Here is a 13,065-nt window from a genome sequence, read left to right on the forward strand (position 1 = left end):
TTAAAATAAAATAATAAATATTATAGAATAAATAAAAAATATTAAAAACAAGTTATTATATCATTATTCTAAAAATTAACATCAATTTTATAATAATATTTTTTTCATTCAACTAATATCATTCAACAAAACATATTATAATTTTGGCAAAAATTTGTGTGAGACGGTCTCGCAGGTCGTATTTATGAGACGGATCTTTTATTTGAGTCATCAATGAAAAATATTACTTTTTATGCTAAGAGTATTACTTTTNATACAAACACAAACTAAAAAACCAAATGATGATTTTGGTTGGGTGGTTCATACATATATTATAAAAAGTGGAAAAGAAAGAAAAACCAACCCAATATTCTTCATCCAGGATAGCTCCACGAGCAACAAAACGACCAAAGTTTCGCCTTTGAAGGCCAGTACACTCTTGGTCAGTAAGTTGAAGACGGTTAAAGGAGAGTTTAGCTAGCTTTGATGTTTCATTCTTCGATAAACCCAAGTTCTGGATATTTTGGTCATTGTTGCAGTGAACTTCAAGATGTTTCCATCTATAATATTGAGCGGGAAATGTCTCTCTATACGGTTAAGTAAGGTGCAAAGCATAAGTAACTGAATAATTGTTCATTAAGAAAGCCGTAAGGTCTGATAAAGACAGAAAGAAAACAACTTTGATAACTGTTTTCCTGGTAACATTCTGGCAGATATGATTTGAATGTAAATTGACAAAAGGAAAGCCCGAACAGTTTAATTATTCCATGCAATGGATCACTTTGATTATCAGTTACATACTGCTGGCATAGAACAGGAGACTGGCAAAAATGAAATGGACGATGAAGCAAGTACACTCTACTCCCAACATCTTCTCATGGAACAATAAACATTCATCTGCAGAATATTCCAAACAAAGGTTTTGAAATGTTTTACCACACTCCAATCATAATAGTTAAATGCTTTTAAGCAAATGATCACAAATCATTGCTTATATCATCAATCACAGAAAGTTATATTCCTTCTCATAATCTCAAAAAGGTTCTTTTGAAGGTTTCTTACCCACATATTCAAATCCATGAGACTAGCGAGGATGATTTTGAGTTACTAAATATTTCAAAGACCAGCGCACGAGCATTTAAGTAGCTCATCACAACTCAGGAAATCTTCCTAACATTTTTACAATAAAAGCATTTAAAACTTCCTGCAAATGAAATAGCCCATGAAACCAACGGCTACAAAATTTCTTCCATGTTTTTCGAAATCCAAGGACATATGAATAAAGGACAAGGGTCTGTGGCTGTTTTACCATGTTATGAAGTCTGAATTTATCCATATATAGCAAAACAATCCTTCTGCTGTATATGCTTCACTTTCTTGCATGTTCTCCAAAGCAACAGCTCAAATAAAACTAATTTCTGTCAAATTGTTCACCCTTTCCATTTTCAAAGTTAATACACATTTCAAATTCCATCGCAGTATGTAAAATGGAAAAAATAAGTCTAAAAAACACTGATAAATACAACAGTTAGCTTAGTGTGGAGAATCAAATACACATCAATTATTGACATGTATACGTTAATACGCGAATAAATTTACACCATAAGCACATTACAATGATATATAAAATAATAATTATAAAAAAAAATACCTTGCAAACATTCCGAGAACAGGGGTAGAATTGCGTTTGTTGCTCGATATCAAGCAAGTTAATTTCGGCTGCTGGACTTGAAATTCCGGTAAAAAATTGTTCTTCAGCTCCATTTCTTCTCCCTGACCTTCCACGTGTCATCAAATCAAATGGGAGACCATCAAACGACAGATTATCATAAAAGACAAACACATAACGAACAATCGACGGAGAATTTCTTCTCAATTAATGTCTTCTGGAGTACGGCGCACGAAAGCAAGAATCGGAAGTGGATACAGAAACTAAAGTGGGAGCGAATCGATAGAAATTGGGATTTTTTTTTCTTATACAGAAAACGGCAAGCGTAGAGAGGTCAGCAGGAGATTTATATGCGCTGTTGGGTAAACCGGGTCCACAAATAGTAATCAACGACTTTGGTTCTGATCGACAGTGGAAGGAAGTAAAGCAGATGTTCCCAAAACTAAAATCGCATTTCCGTATCTAAAAATTTGGCATGGAACTCTTGGTAGAAACGTGAAAAGGGGCTTGTAAAGCATCGGTAAATGGTAAATGGTAAATGGTAAATGGTCTAACCAGTCCATCTTTCCAGGTGGTGAGTTAGGTGGTTCGACGGACTTATTTAATTTTACGTAATTTGGCAGGTTGGGGTGGGCCGTCATTTAAGAGAGTTAGGAAATTGCAAATCCATTTCTGTAAGATTATTTTATTTAAGTTCATAAAATAATTTAATTATGATCAAAATACTTAATTAAATTAAATATGAGACAGTCTCATATTTAAGATGAAATAATCAAAAATAATATATGAATTAAGATAATAAGTATCTTGATATTTGATTGACTCATATCACATATATATCATCAAGATTTGTCAAATCTTAAGTCTCTCTGTGATTTTTAAAGAACATCTATAAATAGCGGTGACGATGTTCATATCAATTGGGTGAGCTAGGTAGGAAATCTATCAGACATAGATATATACTTTCCCTCTGAAGATTTTTGACATGTTGAGATAAGCTCGTGTGGTATGGCCTGCACGGTGAGTACTCTTGATCGGGTAGAATAAGCTCAGGTGACTTGGCATGTACTGTGAGTATTCTGGACTGGGTAGGATGAGCTCAGGTAAAATGATCCGCAAACACTCGACAAGAAAATTTCGATATGGTGGACACTCTGACGCTCGAGTCAGTACATGACACACTAAGTAGAGAGATTATTTATTGAATACAGTACAACGCAATATCTCTCGTCTCAAATGAATAGCAAACCTGGGTATTTATATGGGAGAATATGACTTCGATTGCAACTCTTGGACAATGTTCCTGACAATAGGCACGACGACCTATATTGTTCATGGTCTTGTCGTGAGCGTTGATTTGTCATGTTAATTATTACGAGGTATGGTGACCCACCAATCTCCTCACGGTCGGTATGAGTAGGAAAAAACTGACTTGGACGGTCCCTGCTGGTGATCGGATAAGGTGAGCTTGGGTCGAATGGCTTAGAAACGTAGAGGGGAACATACCTCTCGATTATTGGTGGACAAGATCAACGATCACTTAACTTAATTTTCTCAGGTACCCTGCCTTGCCTTGCCTTGTCAAGGAAGACTCCAAAGTGTTGCAAGTGCCTGGGATGTCAAGGGCTTCTCTGCCTGACCAGACACTTTTTCCATCCAGGCAGAATCGTTCAATCATGTCTTGTCGACCAAGAAATATGATTCCTAACTTGTATTAGTCTATAGTTGTCTAATATGTTTATCGAGTTGCTGCATGTCAGGGATTATTTAAACAGATGACTCTTTCTTTACCTTGACTGGCTTCCACCCTATCTCTTCTTGGCTTCCTAGGACAAACTTTGGACTGGTCTTGCTTTGGTCCTCCCTTTCTGTCCCAGTCCAAGGATGACACGGGCCGCCCTTTCTAGGGCGTCACGAATTGGCATACATAGTTACTAAATCAATGCAATTAATTCAGTAATACAATATCTAATAAATTGGATAAAAGGTTTATAAGATCATTGTTTTCATTGTTCATGAGATCTCGTCATTTTTATCTCAAATTCAATATTAATGGCTATATTTAGAATTTGCTCTTATTTATTTTTTTGCATATCAATCTTTACGTTGTATGTTTATGCGTATATAGATCAAATTTAGGTCAATATTATGTTATATTTTTACCTACCAGAGCGGTTTTTGCCTCCGTTTTCATACGATTAAGATTTTTAAATTGGGCAGAAATTTTGAAAAATTATATTGATCCAATTCACATAATTTTCAAAATTAAAAATTAGCCACAAATCAATATATGGAAAATTATATTGATTTTTATGGTTTTAGTTAATTGAAGAGAATTAAAATTTTACATAAAGTATTTGGATCACATTTGGTCATAACATATATAATTGAGATTAATTATGTTTGAATAGTGAATTTTATCCCACAAGAAATTCTATTATGCTAAATATAATTAATTATAAGATGATATTGAATTATTTTCTTAATTTACCTCCATGGATTAAGAATGTATATAATTCAATAATTATATCATTAAGTTGTATGAACCTCAGCGAATTAAAAACCACATGTTATTATTGAAACCATCAATTCATATATCCATCTTTATTGAAAGTGAGAGCAATCTAATTGTCTCTCAAATAGTTTCATAAAGAACACGATTTTTTTTGTTGGGATCTGAGGTTCGATCGAACAGTATGATATTGTCCATGCAATCATAAAAATCTTAACTATATAATTTTCATTGATAAAGCTCACCAATGTTCGAGGAGTGCGTGATCATGTCATGCACATGAGGGATATATAGGCTTGGCTTAAGACTATTAAGGTTGAGATATCTTAAATATTTTCAGTTCACAATATTTTGAATATTCTCGCTCAACGTTGTGACCCGTTTGCGATCTTCTAAAACATATATAAGTTTAAATGGTTAATAAATGAATTTACGATCATATGTGTCTAAGAAGATGGTGGACTATTATGGAGGAGAGAAATATAGCTAATATTAATTACAACATTTGGTGGATTGATTCTGATTCTAAAGTCCATATTACTAATATTGTGCAAGGATTGTAAGACTCAAGGACGTCATTAGGAAGTGAGTATTGCATCATTTATTCAGTAAACTAGATGCTCTCACATGTGGAGGTCGTTAGGACTTGCAAAATAGTTTTGCATTGTGGTCTTACTTTGTTGTTGAAAATAATTTTAATTCAAAATTTCTTTAAAAATTTGATTTCAGGTTCAAGACTAGTATTAGATAGATATTCTTTAATTTTTCAGATTTATCATTTATTTTATTGTATAAATCTTATATTTTAGAAGTGATACTTTGTTTAATGATATTTTTCGCATTCATATATGGAAGTATATTCCTTATTTTACATTGCATATTCTAAAAAATACTTGTATTAAGAAATATGTAATGAAATAGCATTCTTCTGTAATGCGATATCTGAATTTTTATTGGCTTTGACACTTGGTTGGACTACATTAATGATAAGTAGATCAGTGTATCGTAGAAAGGTGTTAAGAATGATTCAAACATATTAGATATCATACTTATAGATTTCTTTTTTCCAGATTATTATATTTATTTATGATTATTCACAACATGTATATTTCTACATGCTTCATAATAAGTATGAAGTGTTAGATGTTTGATAAAAACATATAGAGTAGAAGTAGAAAAATAATGTCGTGAGATGAGATACGAGTGAGAAGTAATATGGTAGATACACTTAGGATGTACATGATGTAGAATATGGTTAGTACTCCAAACTTTTCAAGTACTCTTAGGACGAATGTGCATATGTTAAATCGGATTCCATTAGAATTTTCCAATTTCTTTTTATAATCATGAAAAGTTGGAAACCAAGTTTAAGACATATACATGCTCGAATATACTTATGTAAGGTAAGATTGGACAATCCACGAGAAAGCAAGTTAGACCTGATTACATTAATAGGTATTTCATTGGATAAACTCTTGTTATTTTCCTACTAACTATAACTTGAAACGCCTTTCTTTAATTGCCAAAATTAAATCCACGGTTGATTTTCAAATTCATCTTCAAGTTTGCATTAAGAAAATAAGAGAAGACAAGGACGGCAGCGTGGTGGTGACTCAACAGCAATGACCTTTGATGGTCAGCCGAATTCTATGAGGAGAGAATATGGGGTGGATGAATAGTCTAGTGAGAAGACAGAGTAGTTGTCAAATCTTGATGTATTATTTAGTCTAAATTCTAGATTTAATAATAAATTTACATGGATTTCTATAATCTCAACTATAATTCTAAATATACGATTTTACCAACTAGGACACGTATTATTTATTGTTTGACTAGGATGCTCCAAACATAATCCATCAAATATTCCAAGATCGTGATTTCATCATAATCATGATCTATGATCAGATATCATCGATTTGATAAATGTAAATAGCTCGTTACAATGATGCAGAGTCCAATTTTTAGAAACCATCTCGTCAAAATTCAACCCGATCAAAGTCTACGGGTCAAAATCAACTCTATAAAAGCCCGTTAGTCATAGGTCAAGTTAATCATAGTCAACTAGTCAAAACTGACTAACCACCAACAATTTACATTAATTAATACTTATAGTTTAATATAAAGAGTATGACATGTATTTCCCATAAATATAATTTTATTTTATTACAAATAAATAATTATGAAAATAAAATTGTGTATGTAATCGAATTTAATAAGTGTAATTGTATTTAAAAGCATTTTAGTTTAAGTCTAAATTTTACTTTTTAATCGAATCATATTCAATTGAGCCATTTATAACAGAGTTTATGTACCAGTTCGTCAATTTATTAATAGTTTGTATATCAAAATAATTTTTTTACACACACTTATATTATCATGATATATTTCCTAATAAAACCCACTATTAAACATAATCAAATTTTAAAGAGTACGTCTCTTGTGAGACGGTCTCACAAATCTTTATCTATGAGACGAATCAACCCTACCGATATTCACAATAAAAAGTAACTCTATTAGCATAAAAGTAATATTTTTTCATGGATGACCCTAATAAGAAATTTGTATCACAAAATACGACATGTGAGACCGTCTCAGACAAGTTTTTGTCAATTTTAAAATATCATATATAACTACAGAACTAGATATCTCAATAGATGACATAGCATGCTTACAACATAAATTTTTCCTACAAATTTTTTTCTTCAAAAAATATCATCCTCGACCTGATATAAAAATTTTCTCGAAATCGAAACAAAAATATGCCACTGTCCGATTACCTTGAAATTATATCTTAATAAAATTTAGTAGCCCAAGTTTCGTAATTATGTTGGCCCAGAATACATCCAGATTTAGCCAAAAATCACAGCAATCAGAGATGATAATGAATCGGGTTCGATGAAAATGGGAATCTTCGTCTTCATCCTCATCCTCATTCCGTCATATATTCGATTTTATGCTTATCTTCATACTCATCGAAAGATTGTATGTTCATACTTTATCCAAATATTCTATTACAACATATAACTGTATTTTTCTTATATTTGAATTATTTCGAATATGCTATGAATATTGCTAAATTATTGAGAACAATAGAAATTAAATTAAATTTTAAAATAAAATAANTGAAAAATATTACTTTTTATGCTAAGAGTATTACTTTTTATTGTGAATATCGATAGAGTTGACCCTTCTCACAGATAAAAATAAATGAGACCGTCTCACAAGAGATATAATCTATAATTAATAACATATCCAAAAAATCATACATATAAATAATAATTTAATCCGGTATTCTGGTGTGAGATTTTTTAATATCTGTTTTCATCTTCGTACCCAATTATCAATTTATTTAATCATGTAAAAAATCATCTAAATACCTTCCTCCTTCCTCTGTTCGACTAGAAATCGGATTCTCCAAATTGTGTAAAACAACGAATTAGTTAACTTCAAGTGCCACCATTCTTCATCAACAATTTCCCTGTCAAACCACAGCCCAGAGCCTCGTTAGGAATCTTCTCGATCCGACGAACACCTTCTGCAAAGACAACTCCCATTCCCATATGCAAATGCGGCTCAATGTGACAATGGAATGCCCATACCCCCGGGTTATCCGCCATAAATCTTAGCGCAGTCCACCCATAAGGAAAAATCACGGCGGTGTTCTTCAACGGCGGATTCTCCAGGTTGAACTTCTCCTCATCTTTTTCTGTGAACTTACCTTCCCCGTACCCAAGGACCCAGAAATCATGACCGTGGAGATGCCACGGGTGTATCTCGCTGACATTAGCCTTTAACGCGTTCGCGTTCTGAAGTATAACATCCACTGTTGTGTTGAATCTCAGCGTGTACACTCCGTTCCCATAGGTCGAATTCTGGTTTTCTGCCGGCTTCATGATCTCGTACTCGCGCCCGAAATCATCCGGGGGTGATTTTTGCTCGAATGCCTTGGTCAGACCGTATCGGATGGAACCCAGATAAGGTGTGGCAGGCAGGACTAATGAGACGTTGTTGATAGCCCATTTCGTGTACCCGTCGATGAAATTCTGCGTATTTAGCAGCAAGATTCGCCTGTCAGGTCTTTCCGGTGGCTTAGGTGTGCCCTTTAAGGCGAATACTTGTTTGCTGAGAGTCACACTGTATTTGAAATCGTTCCAAGCTGGGGCGACTGGAGGTGGGGATATCGGCAACTTCGAAGCGGGAGTTGGCCGGTAGTTTAGTATAGTTAGTCCAGGAGGAGTTTTGGGTTCCCTTCCTCGTACAGAAACTGAGATCCAGTAGTTGTTGGAAGGGTCCTTGTCGGTGGTGAAGAGGACTGAGTAGCTCTCGCCAGAGTATACGTCGATGTTGTCGACGGAGAATGGGTGGACGTAGTTTCCGTCGGCCTCAACCACCATCATTTTGTGATTCTATGTATCCATCCATACACCATTTTATTAGAAAATTTAATAAATCATATTATTAACTATAAAATTAAAGAATAAACTAAACTCATTTTTTAAATAATCGAAATATAAAAGAATTAAATAGTTTATTTAAAATTTGAATTAGGATAATTTGTGAAAAATAATGTATTTTAAGATTTTAGACTATTTAAAAAATAACAAAAATTGTTGTGAGACCGTATGATAATTATGTGTGAAAGATCTCTAATCGGACCATACTAATGAAAAATATTAATTTTTATGTTAAAAATTTTATTTTTCATGATAAATATATATCAAATCTACATATTTCGTGAATATAGACATCAGCATGACGAATTAAACAAAATCATTGCTCCAATTCTTTTAAGCATGCGCAAGAATGACAACTTGCGTTGGACAATTAGCTCTTGCTTTTTATGCTTCGAATCTACTACATATTTCATAAAATCTAGGAATATATTCCATCACATATTTCGCATTGAATTTCTAATCAACTCCCACGAAAATGCATGTACCATGTTATGATCTTAGAATGACTGAGAATTTAAATTAATTCAAATTCAAAAAATGCTTGAAACAGTAAATTTATTACCCCGATCGCTAAGTTGAGTGAAGCCAACGTGGTGGAGCTGGCTATCCTGAGCCTGTAAGTTTTGTGAGGGTGGGCACGGAGGAGTCGCGGTGCGTGCTGCTCGTTGCCCCTTAACTTGCATTGGCTCGTTGGGCTATGGCTACGTTGCGCTGCCAGGGAGCAATTGTACTGTCCTCTCCCATTGATTAGCAAGGTCTGATATATTTAATTAAAATAAAATTATGAAGCTTTATGTATACGTCCTTGCAACAGCATAACATTCTCAATTAAAAAAAAATACAAAAATTGTCAATTAAATAAATAATTGACGAATAAAAATATTAAGAGATTTGAACATACACGTTTATGCACAAAGGGTAATCCTAAATTTCGAAAATTTTTATACTAATTAATTAAATTTTTTTTTAAAAAAAAATCAACAACAAAAAAAATCAACTATACGAACACGTAGTACCTGAGGTTCACCAATCCAACGGAAGGGATTGGAGGAGAGATCAAGCTCTTGTTCATGGGATCCCTTATGCCACCAATCACTTAGTAATATGTTGAATTCGTCATCATATTCAAATGGTTCTTTATCTCCTTCCCTCAAATTCACTATCAAAGAACCATACAACCCTGCTGATCTCTGCATTCCATAGTGCCCATGGTAAAAGTATGTGCCCGCCTATATTATATAAAATAACATATATAGTTATCATGATGTAATACATATATTTTAACTACGAGTTTTGATATACTGCACACTTATCATGCGCGCATATATTTTAACTTTGAGTTTTGATATACCACACAATTATCATGCACACTTATGTGAGCATCAATGAGATGACGTACAATTTTAATACGTATCAATAGGTGAGTGTCATCTTATCTCAAATAAGTGTGTACGATGGATATTATTCCGTATCATGTTGCTCTCACTCCCTTTATTGTGTATGTCCCGATAAATGAAATGTGGAGTGTGAACACTGATTTAATGACTTCGGGACCCGGTGGGGCTTATAAATATCTATTCTAGCTAGGTTGGAAATCTTTTAATGATTTATAGATGTCAAAATATCAAATTTGAAATGAGATTTCATGTCGAGACCTAATTGTAATTTATAGATATATATCCAACGCTAGCGAAACGAGCTAAAAATGTATAACTTGTGTTGGAATTGATCATCAAATTTATTATCTCTGGTTTCGAATAAGTAAATTTTAATGAGAGTTGATTCGAGTGCATGGAAATTACCTTGTCAACCTTGAATCTGTACACAAATTTCTCTCCGGGATTAATGGCACACTGCGAGATCGATGCAGTGCCATCCGCCCACGGTGTTCCAAGCTGATATTTCAAATCAAGAACTTAACAAATGAGATATATATTTATGTTTGTGTGTGAATTTCTTAAATAAAAAGGGAAAATCACGAAAATTTTGGAGGATTCAAAATAAATTCTTTATATGCATAGCAATTACATGGGTTTTTTTTTTAAAATATTACAAATTAATTAAAATATTGTAAAAATATGGCAAATTTGGAAAAGTTGTAAAAGTATTACAATCCGGGACTTACTGTCCCGGATTCAGATTTATTTTTTTTTATTTTTTTTTTTAAAAAAAAGAAAAAGGTCTGGCACGGATTCTAAAAATCCGTGTCCATTTCGTGTCTTCGGATTTAAATTGTTTTATTTTTATTTTTAAAAAAAGGGAGATCGGCGACGGTTTGTGCAAAACCGTCGCTATCAGCGACGGTTTAATCACAAACCGTCGCTGTTTGCGACAGTTTAAACAAAAACCGTCGCTAATAGAATTCGCAACAGACTGTCACGGATTCTTGGAATCCGTGTCCACTCCGTGTGTTTTCTTCCTTTAAATAACATTGCGGTATTCTTTCCATCATCGTCGAGTGTTTTCTTCCTTTAAATAGAATTCCGGTATTCTTTCCATCATCGCCGAAAATAATTGTTCCTCATATTCATTCTCGCATCACTTGTAATAATATCAACAGACGATGCTAATATCTGAAACATTACTTCTTCGTATCTCTTCAAATGAAATTGATGATAAAATCAACAAATAATATTAATATATGATCGAAGTAGAAAAAATGGATTTTGCGCATATAAATCGGATGAAAGAAATAAGATGCGAGAATGAATATGAGGAACAATTATTTTCGGCGATGATGGAAAGAATACCGCAATTCTATTTAAAGGAAGAAAACACTCGACGATGATGGAAAGAATACCGCAACGTTATTTAAAGGAAGAAAACACACGGAGTGGACACGGATTCCCAGAATCCGTGACAGTCTGTTGCGGATTCTATTAGCGACGGTTTTTGTTTAAACAGTCGCAAACAGCGACGGTTTTTGATTAAACCGTCGCTGATAGCGACGGTTTTGCACAAACCGTCGCCGATCTCCCTTTTTTAAAAAATAAAATAAAACAATTTAATTCCGAAGACACGGAATGGACACGGATTTTTAGAATCCGTGGATTCAAACTTTCTTTTTCTTTTTTTTTTTTAAAAAATAAAAAAAAAATAAATCTGAATCCGGGACAGTAAGTCCCGGATTGTAATACTTTTACAATTTTTCCAAATTTGCCATATTTTTACAATATTTTAATTAATTTGTAATATTTTTAAAAAAAACCCCAATTACATGACCCCATCACGCGAAATACAAGGCAAATTTAGACTAAACACCGACAGTTTCCAAAAACAAAAAATTCTAAAAAAACTTGAAATAAATTTCGTAAATTCTTATGAAATTTTGTATTCCTAGCCCCTTTAAAACGAAATAATTAAATTTAGGTCCAAAAAACGAAGGGAAAAAAAAGGGTGAGAGAGATCAGTGCTAAGAAACTGGCCTGTTTGATTCCATGCCAGTGGATGACTACTCCTTCAGTTGGAAGCTTGTTAGTGAGCTCCACATGAATGGTATCCCCGGCCCGCGCCCGAATGGTCGGCCCCGGGAACTGCCCGTTGATCCCCATAACCACACCTTCGAGGCCATCCGGAGACCAATGCATATACTCGACCTCCCAACGGAAATGCCTGGACTTGCCACCCAAAGATGGGGATGCAAGGATTGAAATTGATATCACGAAACAGGAAAAAAGAACTAAAAATTCCATACGAAAATCCCACTTTTTTGGTTGAGGGGGCCGGGAGTGGTAGAGTGATATATACAAGCGTACAAATAAATATTATTTAACATTAGTAACCATTAATTCATCTTATATATGATAGTATTCGATGTAAAATATAGGGGTTTTACGTGTATTTTATATATGGTACACTTAGAAGAACTGTTTCTTTATTTATTCAATGAAATTCTTTATTTATCAAAGATAAATTAATTCAGTGATCCATCCAACTTGTAATCAAAAATAATTTCTTAATTTTAAGGAAGACAAAGGTATACAGTTACCAGAGATCTGACGTTCGAATCCTTCATCTCATGTTTTCCAATGGTTGAAAGCATCATGTCATGTTTTTGTAAATTTTTCTTAAAAAAAAAATAAATTCATTTAATTATAGAAAGTTGATATTTAATTTTTACTTTTGCCTTTTTGGGTGTCGACAGAAAGTGGGTAGCAGATGGACATGAAGAAGTTGGCTTAAAAGAAAAACAGTAAAAAACAAAAGAGAGAGATAAAGTGGAAGCAAGATTATTGAAAGGTTGAACATTGAAAATCATATAAATATATATACACAATACTTATATATAAAATTATTATAGAAATTTTAAAATATAACTTTTGAGTTTTTATTTTATTTTATTTTATTTTTAGGTGAATGGGCAATCCATTTAGATAGAAAACTCGCGTTTAATTATTGTGAGTGCCGCTCATTCTTCGTGTATAAGTGTGTGTGTGTGTGTGTGTGTGTGT

At 33.3% G+C, this 13,065-nt stretch overlaps 1 protein-coding gene and 1 long non-coding RNA gene across 2 annotated transcripts; both read right to left on the reverse strand.

The window, feature by feature from the left end:
* Window positions 1-442: 442 nt before the first annotated feature.
* LOC140957586 (uncharacterized) lies at window positions 443-2,030 on the reverse strand. The gene is made up of 2 exons (XR_012171652.1): window positions 1,631-2,030; window positions 443-566 (listed from the first exon to the last, which is right to left on the reverse strand). It is a non-coding gene; the product is annotated as an uncharacterized lncRNA (long non-coding RNA).
* A 5,425-nt stretch (window positions 2,031-7,455) lies between these two features.
* On the reverse strand, window positions 7,456-12,410 carry LOC140958123 (L-ascorbate oxidase-like). Its single transcript, XM_073415519.1, has 5 exons — window positions 12,040-12,410; window positions 10,417-10,509; window positions 9,631-9,843; window positions 9,177-9,371; window positions 7,456-8,566 (listed from the first exon to the last, which is right to left on the reverse strand). Exons 1-5 carry the CDS (start codon window positions 12,304-12,306, stop codon window positions 7,607-7,609), a joined length of 1,728 nt encoding a protein of 575 aa, XP_073271620.1. The 5' UTR covers window positions 12,307-12,410; the 3' UTR covers window positions 7,456-7,606.
* Window positions 12,411-13,065: the final 655 nt, after the last annotated feature.

Source organism: Primulina huaijiensis, chromosome 14, assembly GCF_012295235.1.
Source record: "Primulina huaijiensis isolate GDHJ02 chromosome 14, ASM1229523v2, whole genome shotgun sequence".
Taxonomy (NCBI): domain Eukaryota; kingdom Viridiplantae; phylum Streptophyta; class Magnoliopsida; order Lamiales; family Gesneriaceae; genus Primulina; species Primulina huaijiensis.

Bases quoted from the DNA above. Each gene is read 5' to 3' on its own strand.
- LOC140958123 (XM_073415519.1), bottom strand. From the start codon at position 12,306: ATGGAATTTTTAGTTCTTTTTTCCTGTTTCGTGATATCAATTTCAATC. The intron at 9,372-9,630 runs GTACTACGTGTT...TAAATATATCAG, and splicing joins GTTGGATTGGTGAACCTCAG to ACCTTGCTAATCAATGGGAG. The intron at 8,567-9,176 runs GTAATAAATTTA...ATGGATACATAG, and splicing joins CACTCAACTTAGCGATCGGG to AATCACAAAATGATGGTGGT.